The sequence below is a fragment of the Vipera berus genome (assembly GCF_964194415.1).
Source record: "Vipera berus genome assembly, chromosome: 2".
Classification (NCBI taxonomy): domain Eukaryota; kingdom Metazoa; phylum Chordata; class Lepidosauria; order Squamata; family Viperidae; genus Vipera; species Vipera berus.
In genome coordinates, this window is record NC_138203.1 from 207,301,234 (window position 1) to 207,313,857 (window position 12,624).

Below are 12,624 nucleotides of genomic sequence, written 5' to 3' on the forward strand. Positions count from 1 at the left end.
ATCCTCACAATGTGCTTCCTCCAATTGTATAATTTTAATATTTTGGACACATAATGTGGTAGAAAAGTATTTGGAGTTGATGTCAATGCTTGGAAAGAGTAAAGGCAATAGAATAAGCAGGTAACAGCAGACACAGAAGAACTGTACATAATGATAGCTTATCCAACTAATCACATAAACCACAAACTGAGAATAATTTTCTTCTTTGTGCATCACTCTGTGATAAAGTGTACCAGAGAACAAGTGATCAACAATAAAGGGTTTTAAATCTCATTACCACTGTAACCCAGAACGTGGCTATCACTAACTGCATTTGTACTTTTGCCAAGAAAAATGTATCCTTGCATCCAGCAGGTGTTTGCATTAACTGATACGTCTAGAGCCAAATTAAGTGGAAGTTTTGAAATATATTTCCTGACTGATCACATGTGAGCTATATTTTTTTTTATTTATATGAACTTCTGAAGAGACCCAGTTCCACCCCATTCATAGTATAAAAAGGGCTACCAACTATGGAACAGGGCTAGTTTGGCATAGCGGTTAAGGCAGCGGGCTAGAAACCAGGAGTTCTAACTCCTAAGGCACAAAACCGGCAGGGTAACTTTGGGGCGTTCACTCTCTTTCAGACCTAGAAAGCAGGCAATGGCAAACCACATCTGAAAACACTCCCCAGGAAAAATGCTGGGACTAGTTCATGTAGTTGCCAGGAGTGAACAGTGACCACCAGAACAAGGGAAACTCCCCCACTATGGAGAGCAAATACCTTTAAGTCAGGGCCAGGCAGCTTGTTTGCCCAGGAGGCCAATAAATAAATGAATAAAACTACACATCCAATAATCAAAATGCAGACTGTGTGACGATGTGAGCAAGCTGATTCAGTGTGAGCTACAGCCTCACTTGTTCAGTGACTCCATTTTTATACTCATGAAATCCAGCCCTAATGATGTCTCCTTGATTGCATTTATAATTCTTCTCATTCTTGGCCCATTCTAGGTCCAGGGTTGGCTTTTGTAGTGTATCCACAAGCCATGACAATGCTTCCTCTTTCTCCTTTCTGGTCTTTTCTCTTTTTCTTCATGCTGTTGACTCTTGGCCTGGATAGTCAGGTAAGGGCAAAACCTGCTGAGAGGAAAGGCTTTAACCATCTACCTTCAAATGAATGGACCTTACCGTTGATGAGATCTCATGCTTTTGTATTCAGTTTGCCTTTCTAGAGACCATTGTTACTGCAGTGACAGATGAGTTCCCATATTACCTGCGGCCAAAGAAGGCTTTTTTCTCAGGCATCATTTGTGTTGCAATGTTTCTAATGGGGCTGATTCTCACAACAGAAGTAAGTAAGCCAAGTAGATTGGAAGAGATTGTAATAGCTGGAGCTTTAAGCTAGTAATCCAGGGAGTAGCTACAAGTAAAACCTGTACTGTGTTAGGATAAAGGGACAAAAGGGCAAGGAATGAAGAGGATTGCACACAGCATCTAGTAAACTATGTGACCCAAGTAAAAGAGAAGATCATCAAAGCAGAAGTTGTGGGTTATCTTTTTTTACCCAACCAATAGGCTAATTTCTATTAATAATTAATTGGAGCTACTTATTCCCCAACATTCAAAATCTGAGCAGTGTCTTATCGCTTTCTTAGGACCTGGTCTTTGGAATTTTGCCGTATTCTGGCATTTATTCCTTTCGAATATTTAGGTAATGAAATATAGCCTATAGCTATGATATCTTGGCCCAAACAACTTTATTCAGATACAAAGATAATATTTCATTTAATATGTTTTTAAGTGTAGCTCTTGCAAAATGGAGTGGGGTCTTTGGTGCTCTCTGAGTTTGGCTGTTTTCTTGCACTTGCACTGATGATGTTACCTAGTCGGGTAATGCAATGTCTGCAAGAAAAGAGCCAAGAGACAGATCAACCCTGAGCTATAAATATACTCTTCTATTGATTGATAGATACATACATATATACATACACAGATACATACATAGACTTTTATGCTTTTTTCTCTGCAGGGTGGAATGTACTGGTTGGTGCTTCTGGATGACTACAGTGCTGGGTTTGGTCTCATGGTGGTGGTCATAACTACCTGTCTGGTAGTGACACGTGTTTACGGTAAGATATGTTTGCAATTGTTATAAACCCTCTTTTTTTAAAAAAAAGTGAAATGAACAATGCAAAAATGTATTGTTCTGTACCAGCCTGCTACCGGCCTTGCAGAAAGGCAACCCCTGTACAAACGGTAGAGACTGGAGAGCGTCAGAGGCTGGAAGGCGTCTGCCAAGTTTAATTCACAAGCAAAACAACAGAACAAGAAACAAAACACCGGAACTGTGATCCTCAAACGGAGCGGTTGCTTTCAGCAACCAGCCCTTCCCCAAACACTCCCTTTATTTAGAGTTCAGGGCGTGGCCTCCCTGTGCCTCCTTCCGAGGAGTCCCACAGGCTTTCTCTGCTTGTTCCTGCTTGACTGCCTCCTGCGTCGGGCGTCCTTGAACAGGGCCAGCTGTGGGTCATCATCATCCGCACTGTCGGGCTCGCGCAGCTGAGAAGAGGGCCCTGGCTGGGGGCTCTGCGAAGCCTCCCAGCCATCATCAGCAAGTTCGTCTTCAACACCCTCCTCCTCCCCCTCGTCTGAGTCATCCGAGACATCCGAGCCGGCTGCCGGACCCACAGGCTGGCCCTGAATCACAACATGTATGAGATGTCATTTGTGGAGCAGAGATTTGGGGTTTAGAAAAAAGGTAGCCAAAATCCAGGATCAGTAGCATTTTCTTAAAAACCAGAATACAGAATAACAGAGCTGGAAGTGACCTTGGAGGTCTTCTAGTCCAAACCTCAGGCAGGAAACCCTATTTCCATTTCACATGAAATCACACGTAGTGAATTTAAATACTGCATCATCTTTCACATTACCTCCCAATAGTTTATGCTGCTGAAGAAATTTTAAAATCTTGTTTGGAAATCACAGACTGTGTGTCTCGGACTGCACAAAGTTATATCTGCTTACCTGGAAGTTATTCTCACTGTACTCAGTGGGGCTTACTCTCGGGTTACAATCTTATGCATGCTTACCTAGAAGAAAGTCCCACCAAATGTTGAAAAACTTTTAAGCAAACATACATAGAGTTGAACAGTTAATTTATTTGCTTCAATCAGATTATACACTTCTGATTGAACAGCATCATCGTTTCCCATTCCTTTTCTTCTCCGTAGGCATGAAAAGATTTTGCCGTGACATTCACATGATGCTGGGTTTCAAACCAGGGATATACTTTAGGGCCTGCTGGTTGTTCCTGTCTCCGGTAACAATGATGGTAACTATAGTCAGTCTGAAGCGTTCTTTCCTCTAGCTCTTCCTATCGCCGCTATGTCTGCCACTCAGGGATTTATTTATTTTTATCCTTGTTGCATTGTTCCTTCCCCAGCCCAGGAGGTTTGAATCATAGGTACTTTCGAATTTAGAAATAATGATTACATTGCTACGAGCACTTAAGTTTTTATTGCATGGCAGTGTGAGAAAGTGATATAAAACAGCAATCAAAGAATACCTGATGTTATTGGAAGAACATTAAGGGGGGGAAAAAAGGAATGACCTTGCACTTGTTCTGCCAGTCAGTGGACTCCAAAGAGATGAAGCCAACAGATCCCTTTACAGCTGGCAAACACGGAGCAGCCTCCTGGTTAGGCCTGCGCTGATGTTCGATCTCACTGGGATTATTGACCAGCTCATATGGGCTCCAAACCAATTTAAAAAAATCACCCCTGTTTTCAGTGTCTTCATCTCACTTGAATTTGCTAAGGGCAAGGAGGATAGGTTTATCTTATCTTTTTCCTGGAAAGCCTTTTCTATTCTGCTAAGAAGGAGAACATCCCAAGGTTAAGGAGTATTTGTTTGTACAAGGTGGTGACGAAACCTCATCTACTGAAGTTGAGGAAGTTCATTTTACTCTACACAGGTGTTCCATACCAACGGCAGAACAAAACAAAAAAAATAACCCTTTAGTAACTAAATAAATGCTAACTTCATTCCGTATTAATCCTCAACCATTTATACGCCCAGTTTAAAGGGGAATAGAAAGTTCTATGTACCTCAGGATAAAAGAGTTCACCCCGCTATTTCCTTGACGATCTTCTACGGTGCCACTGTACTAGCCCCCTGGGATTAATATTGCATCTGCTGAGCAGTATAAAATATACTTAATTAACTTGTAATATCTAAGTTTGAAAGGAAATGAAAACTCCTATGGCAGATTGATTGGTTCTCTGACGCTCTGTTTCAGGCCCTGCTTGTGTACAGCATTATCAAATACCAGCCTTCCAAGTACAATGGGACTTACTGCTTTCCATTTTGGGCTGAGACTCTGGGCATCCTAATGGGGATCTTCTCTTGCCTGATGATCCCCATGGGAATGCTGTTTGCTGTGCTTCGAGAAGAAGGGACACTCTGGCAAGTAAGTAACAAGAAGAAAGCCATCCAACCCAAAACAGCAGCGTAATCCTGTTGGGCTAAAACAAGTGAAGCAGTTATGCAAAGGGGAAGGGAACATTTGGGAGGATTCTTAGGTTTCTTTTTTTTTAAAAGGTTAAAACTATTATAGGACTTGTGGTAGGATTGTAATGGATTTCGTTCCATATCATACTAGCAATAGCAATAGCAGTTAGACTTATATACCACCTCATAGTGCTTTACAGCGCCCTCTAGGCAGTTTACAGAGCCAGCATATTGGCCCCAACAATCTGGGTCCTCATTTTACTGATCTCAGAAGGATGGAAGGCTGAGTTAACCTTGAGCCAGTCAAGATTGAACTCCAGGCTGTGGGCAGAATCAGCCTGCAATACTGCATTCCAATCACTGCACCTCCAGGGCTCCTCCATTTCTCTCACTATGAAATTATGTCCCCCATTTTCATCAATAGAGGCTTTGCAAAGACAGACCCCAAGAAAGAGGATCAGAGCTGCTTGCAAGCCTAGGGTTGCAGACTGCCCACCCCTACTGTGCTTTCCCTCATTTTATTGTATGATTGGCCAACTAGAATATTATTTACCACCTTTTCACATCTAGTCAGTCCTAATGCCCATGTGATGTGATGTGGTTTTGTGGTCTTTCTGTTTGTTTTCATCGGGCAGCAGGAATAAAATCCCAAACAATAATTTTGCATTGTTAAGGCCCAAATCATATTTCATGGACCAGGATTAAAAAGGTGTTGCTTGCAATACTATACAGAGATGAAGCATGAAAGGAAAACAATAATTACACATGAGAGGAAATTAGAGTGCAGGAAGTGGCAATTATCCGCAATCATATATTTCCTTTCTACATATTAACTTCAGTTTTGTACAGTGACGTATGGTAAGCCTCAGCAATGTCTTCTTTTCTCTCCTTTTTGCAATAAGGAGAAAAACTGGAAATTTCATTCTGATTGTTAACTAAAGCATTCGGATTGAAGCCAATTAGTATGAACTGGTAGTTTAATAAAATATGCACTTCTTGGTCTATAAATAGCCTATAATTATGTAAGTCATAGTTAAAGTTAAACACAATTTAGAATCAGGCGTATCAATAACTCTGGTTAACTGAAAACAAATCTGAAAGCTTTTGAACTTACAGCTGGGTAGGAAATGCTCAGTGCTCCTCCAGATTTGTTCCAATTTGTTCAGTACAAGTCTGAACTTTAGCATTACATCTGAAGGGTCATTATGAATTCATGCAGTACTGTGAACAGATAAAGAGCTTGGCCACACCCCAGCGTTACTGCTTGTAGTCATTTTGCCCACTCGAAGTCAACCCATCATTCTTCCTTTCTGTCCTATTTGTCTGCAAATCCAAATGGCTTTCAGAATGATATCACCTGTATTGTTATGGGTCTGGAACTCTCAAACTGCGCCTTCAGCCAATTACTGCTCAGTCAACCAAGCCCATAACTAAGCACAGAGAATGCTCATTCTCCTTGCATCAAATCTATTGCTGGATGCTTCCAGTGTTTTGTGTGTTAAAAAATTAGACCTGTCTCCTTCCTTCATAAAAACAGAAGCAATTGTTCCTTGTTTCTGTCTCCAAAACACCCAAAGACCATGCTTTTGATAACATGCCTATGTGAGCGTTGGTCTGCTGGCTTGGACGATATTGCCGCCACCCCCTCTGGTAGGCTGCTAAGAAGGTACTTGCAAGGCAAGGCACTGAGAATACCCTTAGTCTCTTTATTGCACTAAATGAGACTTGAAGACAAGGTGTGGGGTAGGAGCATTGCAGTCCCTCTTTCTTAAACTTCGTAGCTTAGGATGTGTGGACTTCATCTCCCAGAATTCCCTAGCCAGGTTGGCTGGAGAATTCTGGAGGGTTAAGTCCACATATTTTAAAGTTGCCAAGATTGAGAAAGACTGCTCTAGATGGTCAACCAGGATATAAAATCTCACCCAACTCTGAAAAGACGGAGAAAAACAAGGGCAATTTTCTGAGGGTGATAATGAATTCCTTTAAAAAAACATGTTTGCAATACAGTTCAGGTTTAAAATTGACGTATTTTATTCAACAGAGTAAAGAAAATAAAGTAATACATTATGCCAGAAACATTGATGATTTTTCTTACTATTTAGGCAAATACTAAATATTTTTTTCTTAACCTTTCATTTAATATCTGTGAATGCCAACCAGCCAAAGCTAGAAATTTCATCTCTTAACCAGTTGCTGGCTAACACATATTTAAAACAAAGAGAACTTTCTGTTTCTTTTCATGTTTCCTAAAATTATGTGTATTATTGTTAAGCTATTAGCGTTAAGATGGAAGCCTTCTATGCCTGCTCTGTTCACATAAAGCAATCTGACCTTTAAATTTTTTCTTTCAATCTAAATACATTCTGCCATGAGAATTTTAGTCCTTAAAAAGAACTCTTCAGAGATACTTGGGTCAAGGTGACCTGTAATAGATTTTTTGACAAAAACTTAAATTAGAAAAAAAAATAGATCTCCAAGTTCACAATCTCCCCGTCTCAATGGTTATCCTATTTTCCATGGAGAAATTTTGCTTCTGACTTCATGGCATGTGAGCTCAGAACTTTTTCATTTTTATTTCCTAAGACACTCCCTAAGTTTTATAGCTCCAGGAATGCATTTTCTTTATGTAATACTTTGTACATTTTGCTCTTTCCTCTTTATATCCATTTTATGTTATTATATTAATAAGATCATTTTTCAAACTATTATATTGAGGCAGAAGGTGTCCTCTACTGGTATATAAGTAGATTGCAAGGGGATTGTCTCTAGAAAGAGAACAGAGTTCAGCACTTTTGCATTATATGCTGAAATCATATGGTACTGCTAGTCATTTCTCTTAGGAATTCTGAGTATTACAGGGGTTCATGTAAAGAAATTAGCTTTCTGCAACTTTATTCCAGTTGGGTTGATTTCCAGAGTCCATTTTTCACCAAGCCAACAATTATTAGATTAGGGCTGTACTATTAGATTCCAGGACCATTAGAAGGCCATCATGGCCCCTTATACCACCCTCCCCACCCCAAATGGGTTTGCAAACTATTCCCAAAAGTGGTCAAATCCACCTTGCTTCCTCTCCATGTTGATTGCATCATGTGCCATTTACAAGCTGATCTCATAAAATAAGAAAAAAGTTATGGCACATAACAACAATAGGGGGTGGTGCAATGGCTCAGTGGTTAAAGACGCTGGGCTTGTCAACTGGAAAGCTGACTGCCCAGGTTCTAGACCCAAGTGCCACACATCCAGATGAGCCCCCATTACTTACTTCAGTTCATACCCACCAAGTAGTTCGATAGCATGTAAATGTGAATAAATAAATAGGTACCACTTCGGTGGGAAGGCAATAGCGTTCTGTGTGCTTTGACATATAATCATCCCACATGACCACAGAAATGTCTTTGGACAACACTGGTTCCCTTGGCTAAGAATCAGAGATGAGCACCGCCCCCTAGAGTCAGACATGATCTTTACCTTTATAGCAACAATGGGCATCAGCATGCCCAAGGTAATCCAGGTGTTGCTGGTTGCTGCTGCTCTCTATTGCCACTTTCTGAATGGTCATAGGAGGGATAGACCTGATCCTGAGGCTGAATCCTAACTACATCAGCAATATCAGAGTTGATTAATTTTTGTTGAACAAATACTTATCTTGATTATTTTTCTTTACTGATTTGTATTCTGGGAACTGACTGTTTTTCATTTTTTTCATGTTATTATATGTAAAAGAAATTTAAAGCTGCAACTAGTAATAAACATTGTAGTTTTTGTGGTCTAGAACATGGGTCCTCAACCTCCTGGTCTGTGGACCAGCACCAGTCCATGGCATGCCAGAAACTGGGCTGTGCAGACAAGTGAAGCCCCATTTGCAGGCTGCAGGCTGCAAATGAAAACACCCCACCCCTCCAGTCTGCGGAAAAACCTCTCTGCACGGAACTGGTTCCTGGTGCCCAAAAGGTTGGGGGCCACTGGTCTAGAAATCACATATAGGACTCATCTTCCACATTTTTACCATGAGGCTCAGAATAGTAAGGGTGAAAGTTTATATGAACCCTGGGATAATATAAACACTCATTGACATATAGCAATTATGTAGCATATACCTGAAATAAATATTTTATTATTTTTGCACTGACTCAAAAGGAAGCAAATAATTCCTTTGGGCATTTCTGCTGCTATCAACATTCTTCCTTGTTTAAGGGGGCAAATCTTCATGTTCAGTCAGCAGAACAAACTGATCTATTATTTTCCTTCATGGTCTCCGTAAATGTATTTACTAAGTAAGCCAGAGTGTGAAAAGGCAGGTGGAAGATAAAGCACATGAACAAGGAAGAATGTTGGTACCAGTGGAAGTTATTGGTACCTCACCTGTGCCAGTGTTAGGACCACATTAGGTCAAGTAATTAGATCTCAAAACCATCTTGCAACAAAACTATAAGCTTTTTTTGTATCTGAGGGCTTACAAGTCTTGAGAAGGCTTAATGAGATCCCAAGACTGAACAGATCTTGACTGCCATACAGTAATTCCAGGAGAAAAGAAATGCAAAATTTCCATTTTTTGAACTGCTATAGGGGAATCATTTCTTATGTTAACAGTGGGACAAATATTGTAGATTACTATACATGGTGTGATTAAATTGAATCATTAGTGAAGGATTAATGAAATCAGTTCTTATGCCAACAGTGGGCTGATTTAGATTAGCTGGAATCCCATCAAAACCCACAAGTAATACATAGCAGGTTCTGTTAATACCTATGAACTACAAAATAATTAATTTCATTGGGATGTGCTTATAATGACAACAATTCATTTGTTCATTTACCTGCAGAGAATCCAGCAAGCTAGCAGACCAACAATGGATTGGGGTCCTTCTCTGGAGGAGAACAGAACTGGCATGTATGTGGCAACCCTGGCAGGTAGCCAGTCTCCTAAACCCTTGATGGTCCATATGAGAAAATATGGAGGGATAACTAGCTATGAAAACATAGCTTTTCAAATTGATAAAGAGATGGAAGAGGATGAAGAAGAATCTATCATATGAAGAAAAGGTTTACCTATTCACATGAGGTGATGGAAGGCAAAGAGATTGTGGGGAATATTCTGCACAACTTTGCACTTTGGCGCATCAGTCCAATCAGCAGTCTGTTTCCAGATACAGCAAAAGATGGCCTATTCAGAACTTTATACCAGTGCATTTGGCTGTAAATCCCGATGTTTTTGAGGTTTCTGTTCAATGTGACAAGAGCTTGTCTTAGTGCTTTAATGCCTGATGCAGGTCACTCATCCATGTTGTCCTTGCTGCTGTCACCAATAATGGGTTTCTCAAATTCAGAAGAATTTGTATGCTAGCTCCTATTGTATTGATCCAGTCTATTTTTCTGTAACTATAGCTTCTTTATCCACAAACATCCTTGTTCCATAGAAACATAGAAGTTTTTTATCCAGTGGACCAATTCTCAAAAATCTTCCATTGTTCTATCTTCTCTGGCTTAGTAAATGGTAATTTTGCATAGTGCCTCAGAAGTTTGAAAGTAGTTTATGGAAGTGTATTCCTTATAGAAAGTCAGAGACCTTGAACATGTGTATGAATTACAAGAAAATCTTCAATATCACAGTACGTCTAAAATTCCAAATCAATTAGTCTAATTTTTAAGTCTAGGACAACCATAAAATTCAATGTATGATGCATTCAGTCTTGTATTGGGTTGAAATAGTCATACATAAGTTAGAAATAACTAACTTAGGGTCTCTTTTTTCCAAGGATTAACACAGTCCAGGAAAAAAAATGGAATGGGAAACAAATTCATGCCAGTAAAAGAAATATGTGCACTAGGGAGGTTAAGCTGACTGAAAAATGTCCTTCACATGAAGATATACAGTATTACAAAATAATAATAATAACAACTACAGCCAATATTTTTACAATTTTTTTGTACAGTGACCAGACACTTTGGAATCTGTTTATAAAGCAGTTAATTTACACCTGTAGAGTCTATCTCTGACAACTGCAGGAATAAGAGTTCAAATTCAAGTATATGGATATTCAAATGAAGTTTTAATGCCCAGAGTCCATATATTCACTATGTATGAAAACTAAAGTCAATGTGAATGTAGGAAGCTATTTTATATTGAGTCTGTCAGGTGATATACAGTAACTCCATGTGCCTTAATGGTGTTCTATAAAGCAGTTTCATACTGAGAAAATCACTGATGGAGCACATATTTTTTTTGCAAATAACTGCTGCCAATTATTCAAAGTTTCAGAGAGCATGGGATTTTGAATATGCAAAAAATTATGTCCCCCATCAGTGATTTTCCCTGTATGAAATTGCTTTATAGAACACCATTAAGTCTAGATCACTGTTACCTGTATGAAGTTAAAGTGGCTACAGCAATTCTAATGGGGGACTTTCTCCATCCACACCTGGAGATGTCAGAATCCTTGTCTACTAAGCATTATCCATATTACTTCTTTTCTTTCTAAAGAATGATAGTATCATAAGTGGAGATGATTTAAGTTGGCCATATGGAAAACAGGAATAATATGGAAATGTTATGATGGGTTGGCTGGCAGACTGCTTAGAAGGACTGAATAATAAAGGAATGGTTGCATGGTACAATATACTCTTTAATTCATTATTGAACCAAGTTGGTTTCAAAATTTATTATAAGATGCTGACATTGTCTTGTGCTGAAATCAGCCTTTAATAGGATGTAAAATTTACACCATTATCTGGAATACAATCACACATTGTAGAAGTAGAAGGGAAGATCAAATTTACACTTTAGCATTGTTCACGAAGACAGCCAGCATAAAAGACAACATCTAACGTGAAATGTTGATATTGCCAGTACTGTCAGTTCTTATGAGATCATTCCTCAAGAAGCATTTTACAGAAGATCCAGGAAAAAAAATCTCTGATGAAATCTTAGTTTAAATACAGGTAATCCTTGACTTACAACAGTTCATTTAGTGACCATTCAAAGTTACAATTGCACTGGAAAAAGTGAGTGATGACTGTTTTTCACACTTATGACCATTGCAACTTCCCCGTGATCATGTAATTAAAATTCAGACACTTGACAACCGACTCATATTTATGACAGTTGTGGTGTCCCAGGTTCATCATGTGATCCCCTTTTGCAACGTTCTGACAAGCAAAGTCAATGGGGAAGCCAGATTCACTTAATAACCATGTTACTAACTTAAGAACTGCAGTGATTCACTTAACAACGGTGGTGAGAAAAGTCGTAAAATGGGCTAAAATTCACTTGATGAAGATCTTACTATTGAAATGTTGGGCTCAATTGTGGTCATAAGTCAAGGACTACCTGTATAGGTGCTGAGGAATTCTGAGAGTTGAAGTCCACATGTCAACATCAAGTTTGAGAAAGACTGCCTTGATTTGGCCAACTGTATCCTTCATTTTCTAACTGTCACTCTTCAACTGCCAAACTGATCCTTTTCTTATCTTAATATCCGGACAGAAAACTAAACAATTATGTTTTTAATGGGCTTTATAATTATTGGTTCATATCTGTTGTGCAGCCAAATTCACACACATTGTACTTTCTTATCTTCCTCATCCTTTTTAAACCACCTGCTTAAACTCCCATAGTATGTAAAACCAAGGCACTTTTAACTGTCTTAGACATAATACAGAGTGTAAATGTGTGATCTCTGGCCTATTCATTTGCATTATAGGCTCTCTTAATGGTCCCTCTGAATATCCAAAGAAATAAAAATTCAGTGTTTTTTCACACTTGCAAATAAAAGTAATTCACATGAACTGAGTAGGGGAAAAATTCTATTAAAATACTTGAATGCACATATGAATACTTTCCCTCAAATATTGGTAAGGGGGTAGATTTTTTAAAAAAAAACAAGAGTCAACAGCAATTGTCCACTGAAGGCAATTTAAAGGAAAAAATCTGATTTGCATATTAACATTTGCTGATAATGATGGAGAAAAACAGACCAAAACAGAACTTGTGCATACTTTTGACCCCTCAACATAACACATGCAACATGAAAAATGCAATAAAGTGTTGTAAAGTATTCTATATTGCTATTTTCATTGACAATGAAGCCCTTGTTACTAATGCAGCACAATCAACCTTCTTCACAGCTATTT

The 12,624-nt window shown here is 39.0% G+C and overlaps 1 protein-coding gene across 1 annotated transcript in view; it reads left to right on the top strand.

Moving 5' to 3' along the window:
• The window catches only part of SLC6A7 (solute carrier family 6 member 7), a gene marked incomplete at both ends in the record, with an annotated part of 43,339 nt that extends 33,809 nt beyond the window's left edge, over positions 1-9,530 (top strand). The window contains 6 exons of the mRNA XM_081322028.1: positions 994-1,106; positions 1,202-1,333; positions 2,012-2,111; positions 3,213-3,313; positions 4,280-4,450; positions 9,318-9,530. Coding sequence (XP_081178154.1) covers positions 994-1,106; positions 1,202-1,333; positions 2,012-2,111; positions 3,213-3,313; positions 4,280-4,450; positions 9,318-9,530 — 830 coding nt within the window. The remainder of the gene's footprint in view (positions 1-993; positions 1,107-1,201; positions 1,334-2,011; positions 2,112-3,212; positions 3,314-4,279; positions 4,451-9,317) is intronic.
• Positions 9,531-12,624: the final 3,094 nt, after the last annotated feature.